Source organism: Geotrypetes seraphini, chromosome 11 (genome assembly GCF_902459505.1).
Source record: "Geotrypetes seraphini chromosome 11, aGeoSer1.1, whole genome shotgun sequence".
Taxonomy (NCBI): domain Eukaryota; kingdom Metazoa; phylum Chordata; class Amphibia; order Gymnophiona; family Dermophiidae; genus Geotrypetes; species Geotrypetes seraphini.
Genome location: NC_047094.1, coordinates 118,692,038 through 118,705,043, shown reverse-complemented (window position 1 = coordinate 118,705,043; position 13,006 = coordinate 118,692,038). Strand labels below are relative to the sequence as shown.

At 41.4% G+C, this 13,006-nt stretch overlaps 1 protein-coding gene across 1 annotated transcript in view; it reads right to left on the bottom strand.

The window, feature by feature from the left end:
* The window catches only part of LOC117368873 (lysosomal protective protein-like), a 53,916-nt gene that overhangs the window by 27,329 nt on the left and 13,581 nt on the right, over positions 1-13,006 (bottom strand). Inside the window, exons 6-9 of the mRNA XM_033962618.1 lie at positions 11,862-11,953; positions 10,733-10,817; positions 8,828-8,919; positions 8,035-8,113 (exon numbers count right to left, since the gene is read on the bottom strand). Coding sequence (XP_033818509.1) covers positions 8,035-8,113; positions 8,828-8,919; positions 10,733-10,817; positions 11,862-11,953 — 348 coding nt within the window. The remainder of the gene's footprint in view (positions 1-8,034; positions 8,114-8,827; positions 8,920-10,732; positions 10,818-11,861; positions 11,954-13,006) is intronic.

Below are 13,006 nucleotides of genomic sequence, written 5' to 3'. Positions count from 1 at the left end.
TACAAGGGGGGGGGTGTTTCGATTTTCCAAAAAAAAGTTACAAGGGGGGGGTGTTTCGATTTTCCAAAAAAAAGTTACAAGGGGGGGGTGTTTCGATTTTCCAAAAAAAAGTTACAAGGGGGGGGTGTTTCGATTTTCCAAAAAAAAGTTACAAGGGGGGGGTGTTTCGATTTTCCAAAAAAAAAGTTACAAGGGGGGGGTGTTTCGATTTTCCAAAAAAAAAGTTACAAGGGGGGGGTGTTTCGATTTTCCAAAAAAAAGTTACAAGGGGGGGGGTGTTTCGATTTTCCAAAAAAAAGTTACAAGGGGGGGGTGTTTCGATTTTCCAAAAAAAAGTTACAAGGGGGGGGTGTTTCGATTTTCCAAAAAAAAGTTACAAGGGGGGGGTGTTTCGATTTTCCAAAAAAAAAGTTACAAGGGGGGGGTGTTTCGATTTTCCAAAAAAAAGTTACAAGGGGGGGGTGTTTCGATTTTCCAAAAAAAAGTTACAAGGGGGGGGGGTTTCGATTTTCCAAAAAAAAGTTACAAGGGGGGGGGGTTTCGATTTTCCAAAAAAAAGTTACAAGGGGGGGGTGTTTCGATTTTCCAAAAAAAAGTTACAAGGGGGGGGTGTTTCGATTTTCCAAAAAAAAGTTACAAGGGGGGGGTGTTTCGATTTTCCAAAAAAAAGTTACAAGGGGGGGGTGTTTCGATTTTCCAAAAAAAAGTTACAAGGGGGGGGTGTTTCGATTTTCCAAAAAAAAGTTACAAGGGGGGGGTGTTTCGATTTTCCAAAAAAAAGTTACAAGGGGGGGGTGTTTCGATTTTCCAAAAAAAAGTTACAAGGGGGGGGTGTTTCGATTTTCCAAAAAAAAGTTACAAGGGGGGGGTGTTTCGATTTTCCAAAAAAAAAGTTACAAGGGGGGGGTGTTTCGATTTTCCAAAAAAAAGTTACAAGGGGGGGGTGTTTCGATTTTCCAAAAAAAAAGTTACAAGGGGGGGGTGTTTCGATTTTCCAAAAAAAAGTTACAAGGGGGGGGTGTTTCGATTTTCCAAAAAAAAGTTACAAGGGGGGGGTGTTTCGATTTTCCAAAAAAAAGTTACAAGGGGGGGGGGTTTCGATTTTCCAAAAAAAAGTTACAAGGGGGGGGTGTTTCGATTTTCCAAAAAAAAGTTACAAGGGGGGGGTGTTTCGATTTTCCAAAAAAAAGTTACAAGGGGGGGGTGTTTCGATTTTCCAAAAAAAAGTTACAAGGGGGGGGTGTTTCGATTTTCCAAAAAAAAGTTACAAGGGGGGGGGTGTTTCGATTTTCCAAAAAAAAGTTACAAGGGGGGGGTGTTTCGATTTTCCAAAAAAAAAGTTACAAGGGGGGGGTGTTTCGATTTTCCAAAAAAAAGTTACAAGGGGGGGGTGTTTCGATTTTCCAAAAAAAAGTTACAAGGGGGGGGTGTTTCGATTTTCCAAAAAAAAGTTACAAGGGGGGGGTGTTTCGATTTTCCAAAAAAAAGTTACAAGGGGGGGGTGTTTCGATTTTCCAAAAAAAAGTTACAAGGGGGGGGTGTTTCGATTTTCCAAAAAAAAGTTAAAAGGGGGGGGTGTTTCGATTTTCCAAAAAAAAGTTACAAGGGGGGGGTGTTTCGATTTTCCAAAAAAAAGTTACAAGGGGGGGGTGTTTCGATTTTCCAAAAAAAAGTTACAAGGGGGGGGTGTTTCGATTTTCCAAAAAAAAGTTACAAGGGGGGGGTGTTTCGATTTTCCAAAAAAAAGTTACAAGGGGGGGGTGTTTCGATTTTCCAAAAAAAAGTTACAAGGGGGGGGTGTTTCGATTTTCCAAAAAAAAGTTACAAGGGGGGGGTGTTTCGATTTTCCAAAAAAAAGTTACAAGGGGGGGGTGTTTCGATTTTCCAAAAAAAAAGTTACAAGGGGGGGGTGTTTCGATTTTCCAAAAAAAAGTTACAAGGGGGGGGTGTTTCGATTTTCCAAAAAAAAGTTACAAGGGGGGGGTGTTTCGATTTTCCAAAAAAAAGTTACAAGGGGGGGGTGTTTCGATTTTCCAAAAAAAAGTTACAAGGGGGGGGTGTTTCGATTTTCCAAAAAAAAATTACAAGGGGGGGGTGTTTCGATTTTCCAAAAAAAAGTTACAAGGGGGGGGTGTTTCGATTTTCCAAAAAAAAGTTACAAGGGGGGGGTGTTTCGATTTTCCAAAAAAAAGTTACAAGGGGGGGGTGTTTCGATTTTCCAAAAAAAAGTTACAAGGGGGGGGTGTTTCGATTTTCCAAAAAAAAGTTACAAGGGGGGGGTGTTTCGATTTTCCAAAAAAAAGTTACAAGGGGGGGGTGTTTCGATTTTCCAAAAAAAAGTTACAAGGGGGGGGTGTTTCGATTTTCCAAAAAAAAGTTACAAGGGGGGGGTGTTTCGATTTTCCAAAAAAAAGTTACAAGGGGGGGGTGTTTCGATTTTCCAAAAAAAAGTTACAAGGGGGGGGTGTTTCGATTTTCCAAAAAAAAGTTACAAGGGGGGGGTGTTTCGATTTTCCAAAAAAAAGTTACAAGGGGGGGGTGTTTCGATTTTCCAAAAAAAAGTTACAAGGGGGGGGTGTTTCGATTTTCCAAAAAAAAGTTACAAGGGGGGGGTGTTTCGATTTTCCAAAAAAAAGTTACAAGGGGGGGGTGTTTCGATTTTCCAAAAAAAAGTTACAAGGGGGGGGTGTTTCGATTTTCCAAAAAAAAGTTACAAGGGGGGGGTGTTTCGATTTTCCAAAAAAAAGTTACAAGGGGGGGGTGTTTCGATTTTCCAAAAAAAAGTTACAAGGGGGGGGTGTTTCGATTTTCCAAAAAAAAGTTACAAGGGGGGGGTGTTTCGATTTTCCAAAAAAAAGTTACAAGGGGGGGGTGTTTCGATTTTCCAAAAAAAAGTTACAAGGGGGGGGTGTTTCGATTTTCCAAAAAAAAGTTACAAGGGGGGGGTGTTTCGATTTTCCAAAAAAAAGTTACAAGGGGGGGGTGTTTCGATTTTCCAAAAAAAAGTTACAAGGGGGGGGTGTTTCGATTTTCCAAAAAAAAGTTACAAGGGGGGGGTGTTTCGATTTTCCAAAAAAAAGTTACAAGGGGGGGGTGTTTCGATTTTCCAAAAAAAAGTTACAAGGGGGGGGTGTTTCGATTTTCCAAAAAAAAGTTACAAGGGGGGGGTGTTTCGATTTTCCAAAAAAAAGTTACAAGGGGGGGGTGTTTCGATTTTCCAAAAAAAAGTTACAAGGGGGGGGTGTTTCGATTTTCCAAAAAAAAGTTACAAGGGGGGGGTGTTTCGATTTTCCAAAAAAAAGTTACAAGGGGGGGTGTTTCGATTTTCCAAAAAAAAGTTACAAGGGGGGGGTGTTTCGATTTTCCAAAAAAAAGTTACAAGGGGGGGGTGTTTCGATTTTCCAAAAAAAAGTTACAAGGGGGGGTGTTTCGATTTTCCAAAAAAAAGTTACAAGGGGGGGGTGTTTCGATTTTCCAAAAAAAAGTTACAAGGGGGGGTGTTTCGATTTTCCAAAAAAAAGTTACAAGGGGTGGGTGTTTCGATTTTCCAAAAAAAAGTTACAAGGGGGGGGTGTTTCGATTTTCCAAAAAAAAGTTACAAGGGGGGGGTGTTTCGATTTTCCAAAAAAAAGTTACAAGGGGGGGTGTTTCGATTTTCCAAAAAAAAGTTACAAGGGGGGGGTGTTTCGATTTTCCAAAAAAAAGTTACAAGGGGGGGGTGTTTCGATTTTCCAAAAAAAAGTTACAAGGGGGGGGTGTTTCGATTTTCCAAAAAAAAGTTACAAGGGGGGGGTGTTTCGATTTTCCAAAAAAAAGTTACAAGGGGGGGGTGTTTCGATTTTCCAAAAAAAAAGTTACAAGGGGGGGGTGTTTCGATTTTCCAAAAAAAAGTTACAAGGGGGGGGGTGTTTCGATTTTCCAAAAAAAAGTTACAAGGGGGGGGTGTTTCGATTTTCCAAAAAAAAGTTACAAGGGGGGGTGTTTCGATTTTCCAAAAAAAAGTTACAAGGGGGGGGTGTTTCGATTTTCCAAAAAAAAGTTACAAGGGGGGGGTGTTTCGATTTTCCAAAAAAAAGTTACAAGGGGGGGGTGTTTCGATTTTCCAAAAAAAAGTTACAAGGGGGGGGTGTTTCGATTTTCCAAAAAAAAGTTACAAGGGGGGGGTGTTTCGATTTTCCAAAAAAAAGTTACAAGGGGGGGGTGTTTCGATTTTCCAAAAAAAAGTTACAAGGGGGGGGTGTTTCGATTTTCCAAAAAAAGTTACAAGGGGGGGGTGTTTCGATTTTCCAAAAAAAAGTTACAAGGGGGGGTGTTTCGATTTTCCAAAAAAAAGTTACAAGGGGGGGGTGTTTCGATTTTCCAAAAAAAAGTTACAAGGGGGGGTGTTTCGATTTTCCAAAAAAAAGTTACAAGGGGGGGGTGTTTCGATTTTCCAAAAAAAAGTTACAAGGGGGGGGTGTTTCGATTTTCCAAAAAAAAGTTACAAGGGGGGGGTGTTTCGATTTTCCAAAAAAAAGTTACAAGGGGGGGGTGTTTCGATTTTCCAAAAAAAAGTTACAAGGGGGGGGTGTTTCGATTTTCCAAAAAAAAGTTACAAGGGGGGGGTGTTTCGATTTTCCAAAAAAAGTTACAAGGGGGGGGTGTTTCGATTTTCCAAAAAAAAGTTACAAGGGGGGGGGTGTTTCGATTTTCCAAAAAAAAGTTACAAGGGGGGGTGTTTCGATTTTCCAAAAAAAAGTTACAGGGGGGGGTGTTTCGATTTTCCTAAAAAAAAGTTACAAGGGGGGGGTGTTTCGATTTTCCAAAAAAAAGTTACAAGGGGGGGGTGTTTCGATTTTCCAAAAAAAAGTTACAAGGGGGGGGTGTTTCGATTTTCCAAAAAAAAGTTACAAGGGGGGGGTGTTTCGATTTTCCAAAAAAAAGTTACAAGGGGGGGGTGTTTCGATTTTCCAAAAAAAAGTTACAAGGGGGGGGTGTTTCGATTTTCCAAAAAAAAGTTACAAGGGGGGGGTGTTTCGATTTTCCAAAAAAAAGTTACAAGGGGGGGGTGTTTCGATTTTCCAAAAAAAAGTTACAAGGGGGGGGTGTTTCGATTTTCCAAAAAAAAGTTACAAGGGGGGGTGTTTCGATTTTCCAAAAAAAAGTTACAAGGGGGGGGTGTTTCGATTTTCCAAAAAAAAGTTACAAGGGGGGGGGTGTTTCGATTTTCCAAAAAAAAGTTACAAGGGGGGGGGTGTTTCGATTTTCCAAAAAAAAGTTACAAGGGGGGGGTGTTTCGATTTTCCAAAAAAAAGTTACAAGGGGGGGGTGTTTCGATTTTCCAAAAAAAAGTTACAAGGGGGGGGTGTTTCGATTTTTCAAAAAAAAAGTTACAAGGGGGGGTGTTTCGATTTTTCAAAAAAAAGTTACAAGGGGGGGGTGTTTCGATTTTCCAAAAAAAAGTTACAAGGGGGGGGTGTTTCGATTTTCCAAAAAAAAGTTACAAGGGGGGGGTGTTTCGATTTTCCAAAAAAAAGTTACAAGGGGGGGGTGTTTCGATTTTCCAAAAAAAAGTTACAAGGGGGGGGTGTTTCGATTTTCCAAAAAAAAGTTACAAGGGGGGTGTTTCGATTTTCCAAAAAAAAGTTACAAGGGGGGGGTGTTTCGATTTTCCAAAAAAAAGTTACAAGGGGGGGGTGTTTCGATTTTCCAAAAAAAAGTTACAAGGGGGGGGTGTTTCGATTTTCCAAAAAAAAGTTACAAGGGGGGGGTGTTTCGATTTTCCAAAAAAAAGTTACAAGGGGGGGTGTTTCGATTTTCCAAAAAAAAGTTACAAGGGGGGGGTGTTTCGATTTTCCAAAAAAAAGTTACAAGGGGGGGTGTTTCGATTTTCCAAAAAAAAGTTACAAGGGGGGGTGTTTCGATTTTCCAAAAAAAAGTTACAAGGGGGGGTGTTTCGATTTTCCAAAAAAAAGTTACAAGGGGGGGGTGTTTCGATTTTCCAAAAAAAAGTTACAAGGGGGGGGTGTTTCGATTTTCCAAAAAAAAGTTACAAGGGGGGGTGTTTCGATTTTCCAAAAAAAAGTTACAAGGGGGGGGTGTTTCGATTTTCCAAAAAAAAGTTACAAGGGGGGGGTGTTTCGATTTTCCAAAAAAAAGTTACAAGGGGGGGGTGTTTCGATTTTCCAAAAAAAAGTTACAAGGGGGGGGTGTTTCGATTTTCCAAAAAAAAGTTACAAGGGGGGGGTGTTTCGATTTTCCAAAAAAAAGTTACAAGGGGGGGGGTTTCGATTTTCCAAAAAAAAGTTACAAGGGGGGGGTGTTTCGATTTTCCAAAAAAAAGTTACAAGGGGGGGTGTTTCGATTTTCCAAAAAAAAGTTACAAGGGGGGGGTGTTTTGATTTTCCAAAAAAAAGTTACAAGGGGGGGGTGTTTCGATTTTCCAAAAAAAAGTTACAAGGGGGGGGTGTTTCGATTTTCCAAAAAAAAGTTACAAGGGGGGGGTGTTTCGATTTTCCAAAAAAAAGTTACAAGGGGGGGGTGTTTCGATTTTCCAAAAAAAAGTTACAAGGGGGGGTGTTTCGATTTTCCAAAAAAAAGTTACAAGGGGGGGGTGTTTCGATTTTCCAAAAAAAAGTTACAAGGGGGGGGTGTTTCGATTTTCCAAAAAAAAGTTACAAGGGGGGGGTGTTTCGATTTTCCAAAAAAAAGTTACAAGGGGGGGGTGTTTCGATTTTCCAAAAAAAAGTTACAAGGGGGGGGTGTTTCGATTTTCCAAAAAAAAGTTACAAGGGGGGGGTGTTTCGATTTTCCAAAAAAAAGTTACAAGGGGGGGGTGTTTCGATTTTCCAAAAAAAAGTTACAAGGGGGGGGTGTTTCGATTTTCCAAAAAAAAGTTACAAGGGGGGGGTGTTTCGATTTTCCAAAAAAAAGTTACAAGGGGGGGGTGTTTCGATTTTCCAAAAAAAAGTTACAAGGGGGGGGTGTTTCGATTTTCCAAAAAAAAGTTACAAGGGGGGGGTGTTTCGATTTTCCAAAAAAAAGTTACAAGGGGGGGTGTTTCGATTTTCCAAAAAAAAGTTACAAGGGGGGGGTGTTTCGATTTTCCAAAAAAAAGTTACAAGGGGGGGGTGTTTCGATTTTCCAAAAAAAAGTTACAAGGGGGGGGTGTTTCGATTTTCCAAAAAAAGTTACAAGGGGGGGGTGTTTCGATTTTCCAAAAAAAAGTTACAAGGGGGGGGTGTTTCGATTTTCCAAAAAAAAGTTACAAGGGGGGGGTGTTTCGATTTTCCAAAAAAAAGTTACAAGGGGGGGTGTTTCGATTTTCCAAAAAAAAGTTACAAGGGGGGGGTGTTTCGATTTTCCAAAAAAAAGTTACAAGGGGGGGGTGTTTCGATTTTCCAAAAAAAAGTTACAAGGGGGGGGTGTTTCGATTTTCCAAAAAAAAGTTACAAGGGGGGGGTGTTTCGATTTTCCAAAAAAAAGTTACAAGGGGGGGGTGTTTCGATTTTCCAAAAAAAAGTTACAAGGGGGGGGGGTGTTTCGATTTTCCAAAAAAAAGTTACAAGGGGGGGGTGTTTCGATTTTCCAAAAAAAAGTTACAAGGGGGGGTGTTTCGATTTTCCAAAAAAAAGTTACAAGGGGGGGTTGTTTCGATTTTCCAAAAAAAAGTTACAAGGGGGGGGTGTTTCGATTTTCCAAAAAAAAGTTACAAGGGGGGGGTGTTTCGATTTTCCAAAAAAAAGTTACAAGGGGGGGGTGTTTCGATTTTCCAAAAAAAAGTTACAAGGGGGGGGTGTTTCGATTTTCCAAAAAAAAGTTACAAGGGGGGGGTGTTTCGATTTTCCAAAAAAAAGTTACAAGGGGGGGGTGTTTCGATTTTCCAAAAAAAAGTTACAAGGGGGGGGTGTTTCGATTTTCCAAAAAAAAGTTACAAGGGGGGGGTGTTTCGATTTTCCAAAAAAAAGTTACAAGGGGGGGTGTTTCGATTTTCCAAAAAAAAGTTACAAGGGGGGGGTGTTTCGATTTTCCAAAAAAAAGTTACAAGTTACTCACCGGAGCAGTCCTTTTCTGCTCTGGGATCTTGAATGAATATTTGTCAAAATGATTAGCGGCGGTCAATTTCTTCATATACCTGAAATGGAAGAAAAGGTGCTGCGTAAGATCTGGGACTTGGTACTTACAGCCCAGGTGGCATTCCTGGGTCATACAGTGCTTGCCTTTCACAAGGTGAAGATGGCCCTGCATGCAGAAGTGTGAACGCAGCTTCTTATGCACCAGGACAGGGGCTGAGGAAACATTATACAGGCTCATGATTGATCTGAATATCTGCTCAGGTTTGAGCGTAAGAGCGAGATCAGGATTCCCCTGACCTCTGTCTCCAAGTTTCCAAGTTTTATTAAAATTTTTTAAACGCCTATCAGAAATTCTAAGCGTTTTACAATAATTAAAAAAGTGGTCACGAACAAAGACTAATTAAACAAGACATAATATTGACGAACAGTAACACGAAAGTAGGGAGAATTACAATATTTCAAAGTAAAGCAGAAAAAAACCCCAAGAGGAAGGGTAGGGAGAGGCCTATTTAATGTTGGTACTAAAGAAAAAGAGGTCATTATATTCAAAGGCATCTTTGAAGAGGAAGCATTTTAATTCTCCTTTAAACTTGTCCAGGTTTTGCTCCGCCCTAATATTAATTGGCAATGAATTCCAGATCGTGGGGGCCATTACAGAGAAGGTAGTAGCCCAGCAAGTGCTGATAATCTAATGAGGGCACGTGGAATAGATGTTGAGTGTTGGATCTTAGGGATCTATGGATTTAGATGTAATCACACCGAGATGTTCCTACCTGATTTCTTCATGAGTTTCGTCTTCACAAAGGCCATACAGGTTGTACAAATTTAGCCTGGGATTATATATAAGTCTTCTCGCTCTGAACATCTAATGGCAAAATTAGAAAATCATTAGTGAAGCAGCTGATAAACACTATAGAATGCTGGGACAGACTAAGGGCTAGATTCACTAAGCAAACCGATCGTGTACTGATCAGTTTGCGACCCCTTTGTGACCCGATTTTACTCCGGCCCGATTCACTTACCTCTGTGCCGACCATCCTCCGATCCGTGCATGCAAATGAGGGGACGCAATTCACTAACCAAAACCCTGCAACACCGACTGGGCTGGCCAATCACAAACAAGCGATTGCTGAGGACCCGTCACTCAAGCCCTTTCTGACTGCCCTGCCTTCTGCCTCCCTGCTTCTCTGCTATAAGCCCTGATCTCCTGCCTGACCCCTCCTGCCTGCCCCGAATCTCTTGCTCTCTCCTGCCACCCCAACTCGCCTCAAATCTTCCTGCCTGCTGCCCCAACTTGCCCCGAATCTTCCTGTCTGCTGCCCCAACTCGCCCCAAATCTTCCTGCCTGCCGCCCCAACTCGCCCCGAATCTTCCTGCCTGCCGCCCCAACTCGCCCCGAATCTTCCTGTCTGCTGCCCCAACTCGCCCCGAATCTTCCTGCCTGCCGCCCCAACTCGCCCCGAATCTTCCTGTCTGCTGCCCCAACTCACCTCTAATCTCTCCTGCCCTTCCTGCAGTGCAAGCCTGTGGTTTTAACCCACGGGTTTAAAGCGGGTTAAAACCATGGGCTCGCAAAAAAGTTTTAAAACCAGTTTAAAAAAAAGTTAAAAAAGGACCATCTACAGATGGTTTGCGCATGCGTCAGGATCGCTAGAAAGCGGTCCCGACAGTCAGATGGGGGCATGATTCCGAACACCCTCATTTGCATGAGGGCGATGCGTGAATCAGCCCCCCGGACACGGATGGATCAGATCCCTCACAAAAAGGATCCGATCCGTACCCTTTGTGAATCTAGTCCTAAATTTCCATCGAGCCCAGCATCCTAACTGTCACAGTGGCCAGTCTGAGTTATTAGCAAGTCCCAGAAAATCCCAAAGAATACTTAAGGTATTTGAAAAGGGTTTTTATAATTAGTGTTTCCCTCATTGGCTTTCTTCTCACATTCTTTCTGAGTCTACTTTATTGTTTTACATCTGATTTGCCAGGTGTTTCTGCAGCTTCCTATTTTTCTCATTTGATCTTGTTTTTCTAGATCATCTACCTGTGTTCACTGGGTCTGCCACAGCCCTTGACTGGACTCAGGAACGTGGGTTCTGCTTTAGCCAAATAAAATGTGGAAAACTGCAATTTGTTCAACACATGTAATGACAACTGGTAGAGAACAAACTGATATAAAGATCAAATGATTTCTTCCCAAGACCTCAAACATCTTCTGTTTTTCTATGGTTGTTACTGAGATGACCATGCATATTTTAAAATCATTTGCCTTGATTTCTTTGGAAACCCCCCTCCCTTAAATATAAATAATTAACATTTTGGCTGGAATAGTGTGTGATATAGAAAAATAAAGTTATTATTACTTTGGGTTTTTTTTATTTTGTGGTTACCATTATGCATTAATAAGATTATATTGTGTGTATATAAAAAATGGATGGAAGAAATTGCAATACAACTGGTACTATTATTATGGGGGTGGGGTCAGGGGCGGAGCTTGGGCGGAGGTGCTCAGTTGATATTTGTTAGACTTAGGGGGTACTTGGCTTGGAGAAGTTAAGAAACACAGATTTAAGATGTATAATTTTGCAAGTTTGTTATTTCTTTTCAGAAATTATTTCTGTTTTGCTTGTAAATATTCTTGGGAGCATAATACTCATAAAAGCAATTTAAAAAATCCTCACATTTATAATGCAGAATAGATTTATATTGTCATGGAAGTTGCACTGTCCGTTCTCACAGCAATCTTCCTGCAGGGCTCTCCACAAGCTGCAAAAACATTGATAGGGAAACATTTAGCACATGGAAAAGAGCAGTTTATATATCCCACAATGACAGGACACCATCGCACCCTGCTGGCTGCACTGTTTCAGGACAGCTTTCTCCAGGCCTGGTCTTATTACCTTGTTGCATGCACAGAAATGTAGTTCAGATTTTCCCACTGAAAGCAAGACTTTGGGATATGTTTACTAGAGGACGTTAGCAGTGCCGTAACAAGAGAAGTTGGCCCCTGACATCGCCGCTCCATGTGCCCTCCCATGAGTTCTTCCCCACTGCCTCAATATAGCTATTCCATATGATAATAATTACACTGTGCAACACATTTATAACTTTTTTTCTGGGGCATGAAGAAAATGAGGTTTACTTTATAGGATTTGACCTCCTGTGTATGAAAATAGCCTCAGTTTTCTATCAGGTATAGTTTTTGAGCAAATCGCAAATCTTTATAGCATGAGAAGTCATAATGTAGCACTTTGCGCTGAATTAAGAGTTCTTATAAATATTTTCTAGAATCGTTTTGCTGTTGAAGTGCATTTATAAACGAGATTAGGAGCATCTCTAATTAATGTCCAACAATAGTTAGCCAGCACTGATGAATTCCATCTGCCCTGATATCTGTCTCCATCGTAGCAATGTCCTGGTGAAACCTTTCCCCGCGCTCATCACTAACACTATCAAGATTATTGTGGAAAAAAAAAAAAATCTAATTTGAGGCAAACTCTTAATATTTCACAGATTGTTATAACATTTACTCCAAGCATTAGAAAATATAGCGAAAATGTTAATTTTTGCATTATAATGCTCTTTTGCCAAAAATCAGAGGGTTATACCGAAAAATTAAGGTCATTTTTGAATTCAGCAACGTCAAATCACTATAGAACACTCACTACAATTCATGCCCCAAAACCTCTGCTGCACAGAGTCATTTTGCGGACCACAATTAGAATCTGTGTTTCAGACCTACACTTTCCACTAATTTCAGATGTCTTTGTATGCAAATAAGCCCCCCCCCCCCTTATAATGTGTTCTTACGTGGATCCAAAGAGACCATGGTAATAAGAAAAATACACCAAGGAGTTATCATCGTATTCATAACTGGTTATTCCATTCCCAATGGCGAGTCCCTGCAACAAAGAAGCCCGCGGTTAAACCCTGATCTCCATCCTTGCTCTCCCCCTACCCAACCTCAAAGTCCCTGTGTTCTTCCAGTCTCCGCTCTCTGAGCCCCCCCCTTCATTCTTTCATGGAGGGTCTTGGATACACTGGAAAGCCTAGCAGAAAAATCCTCTCCACTCAGGGAAGGACCTTAAGGGTCCTTTTACTAAGGCGCGCAAGTCGTTTCAGCATGAGCTAAATATTAGCACGTGCTAAACGCTAATGCGCGCGAACACGTCCATTATATCCTATGGACGCGTTAGCCTTTAACGCGTGCTAAATCGGCTACCGCAGCTTATTAAAAGGACTACGTATTTGCATGGCCTGGATAGCCAGCGAATATATGTGTGAGGAATCTTTTGAAAGACAGGGCACTATAGGGCAAATTCTATATGAAGCACCCAAACGGTAGGCGCCTATCTAGGCACCGTTTAGCGCGATTCAAGTAAAACTGGGTGCCGTTTAGTGAATCACGCTGAGCGGCACCTATTTTGGACTGGAGGCGCCCATTAAATAGGCCAGCTCTAGGCACAATTAAAGTTAGGCACCCATGCGAGCGCTTAAGCACGCTTAAGAGCAGCGATTCTGTAAGAAGGCGCCCAGCACGTAGCCACGCCCATGCCTAATATTTTTTTGAAGGCCGCCTAAATTTTTAGAGGCGCCTTGTTACAGAATCGCGCTTTCTCGATAGGCGCCTAGATTTCAATCAGTGCCGATTAAAAAGCTTAATTGAGCTTCTTATTTGATTTAGATAGGCGCCCATCTAGTTGGGTGCCTCCGAAATAAGTGCCTAAATTTAAGCGCTGGCTACAGAATTTGGGCCCATGTGTTTTCTAAACGGATCTAGGGGGGTCCGTATTTTCCAAACAGAAAATCTGGTAACCCTGCCACATGTGAGTCTAGCCCATGCCTCGCACAGGTCTGTCCATGTGTGCACCCCTTACAAATACACGTTATGCTAGATATGTGCAAATTTACAGAATAATGCTTAGGCAAAGATTGGCATGTACATTTATATATGT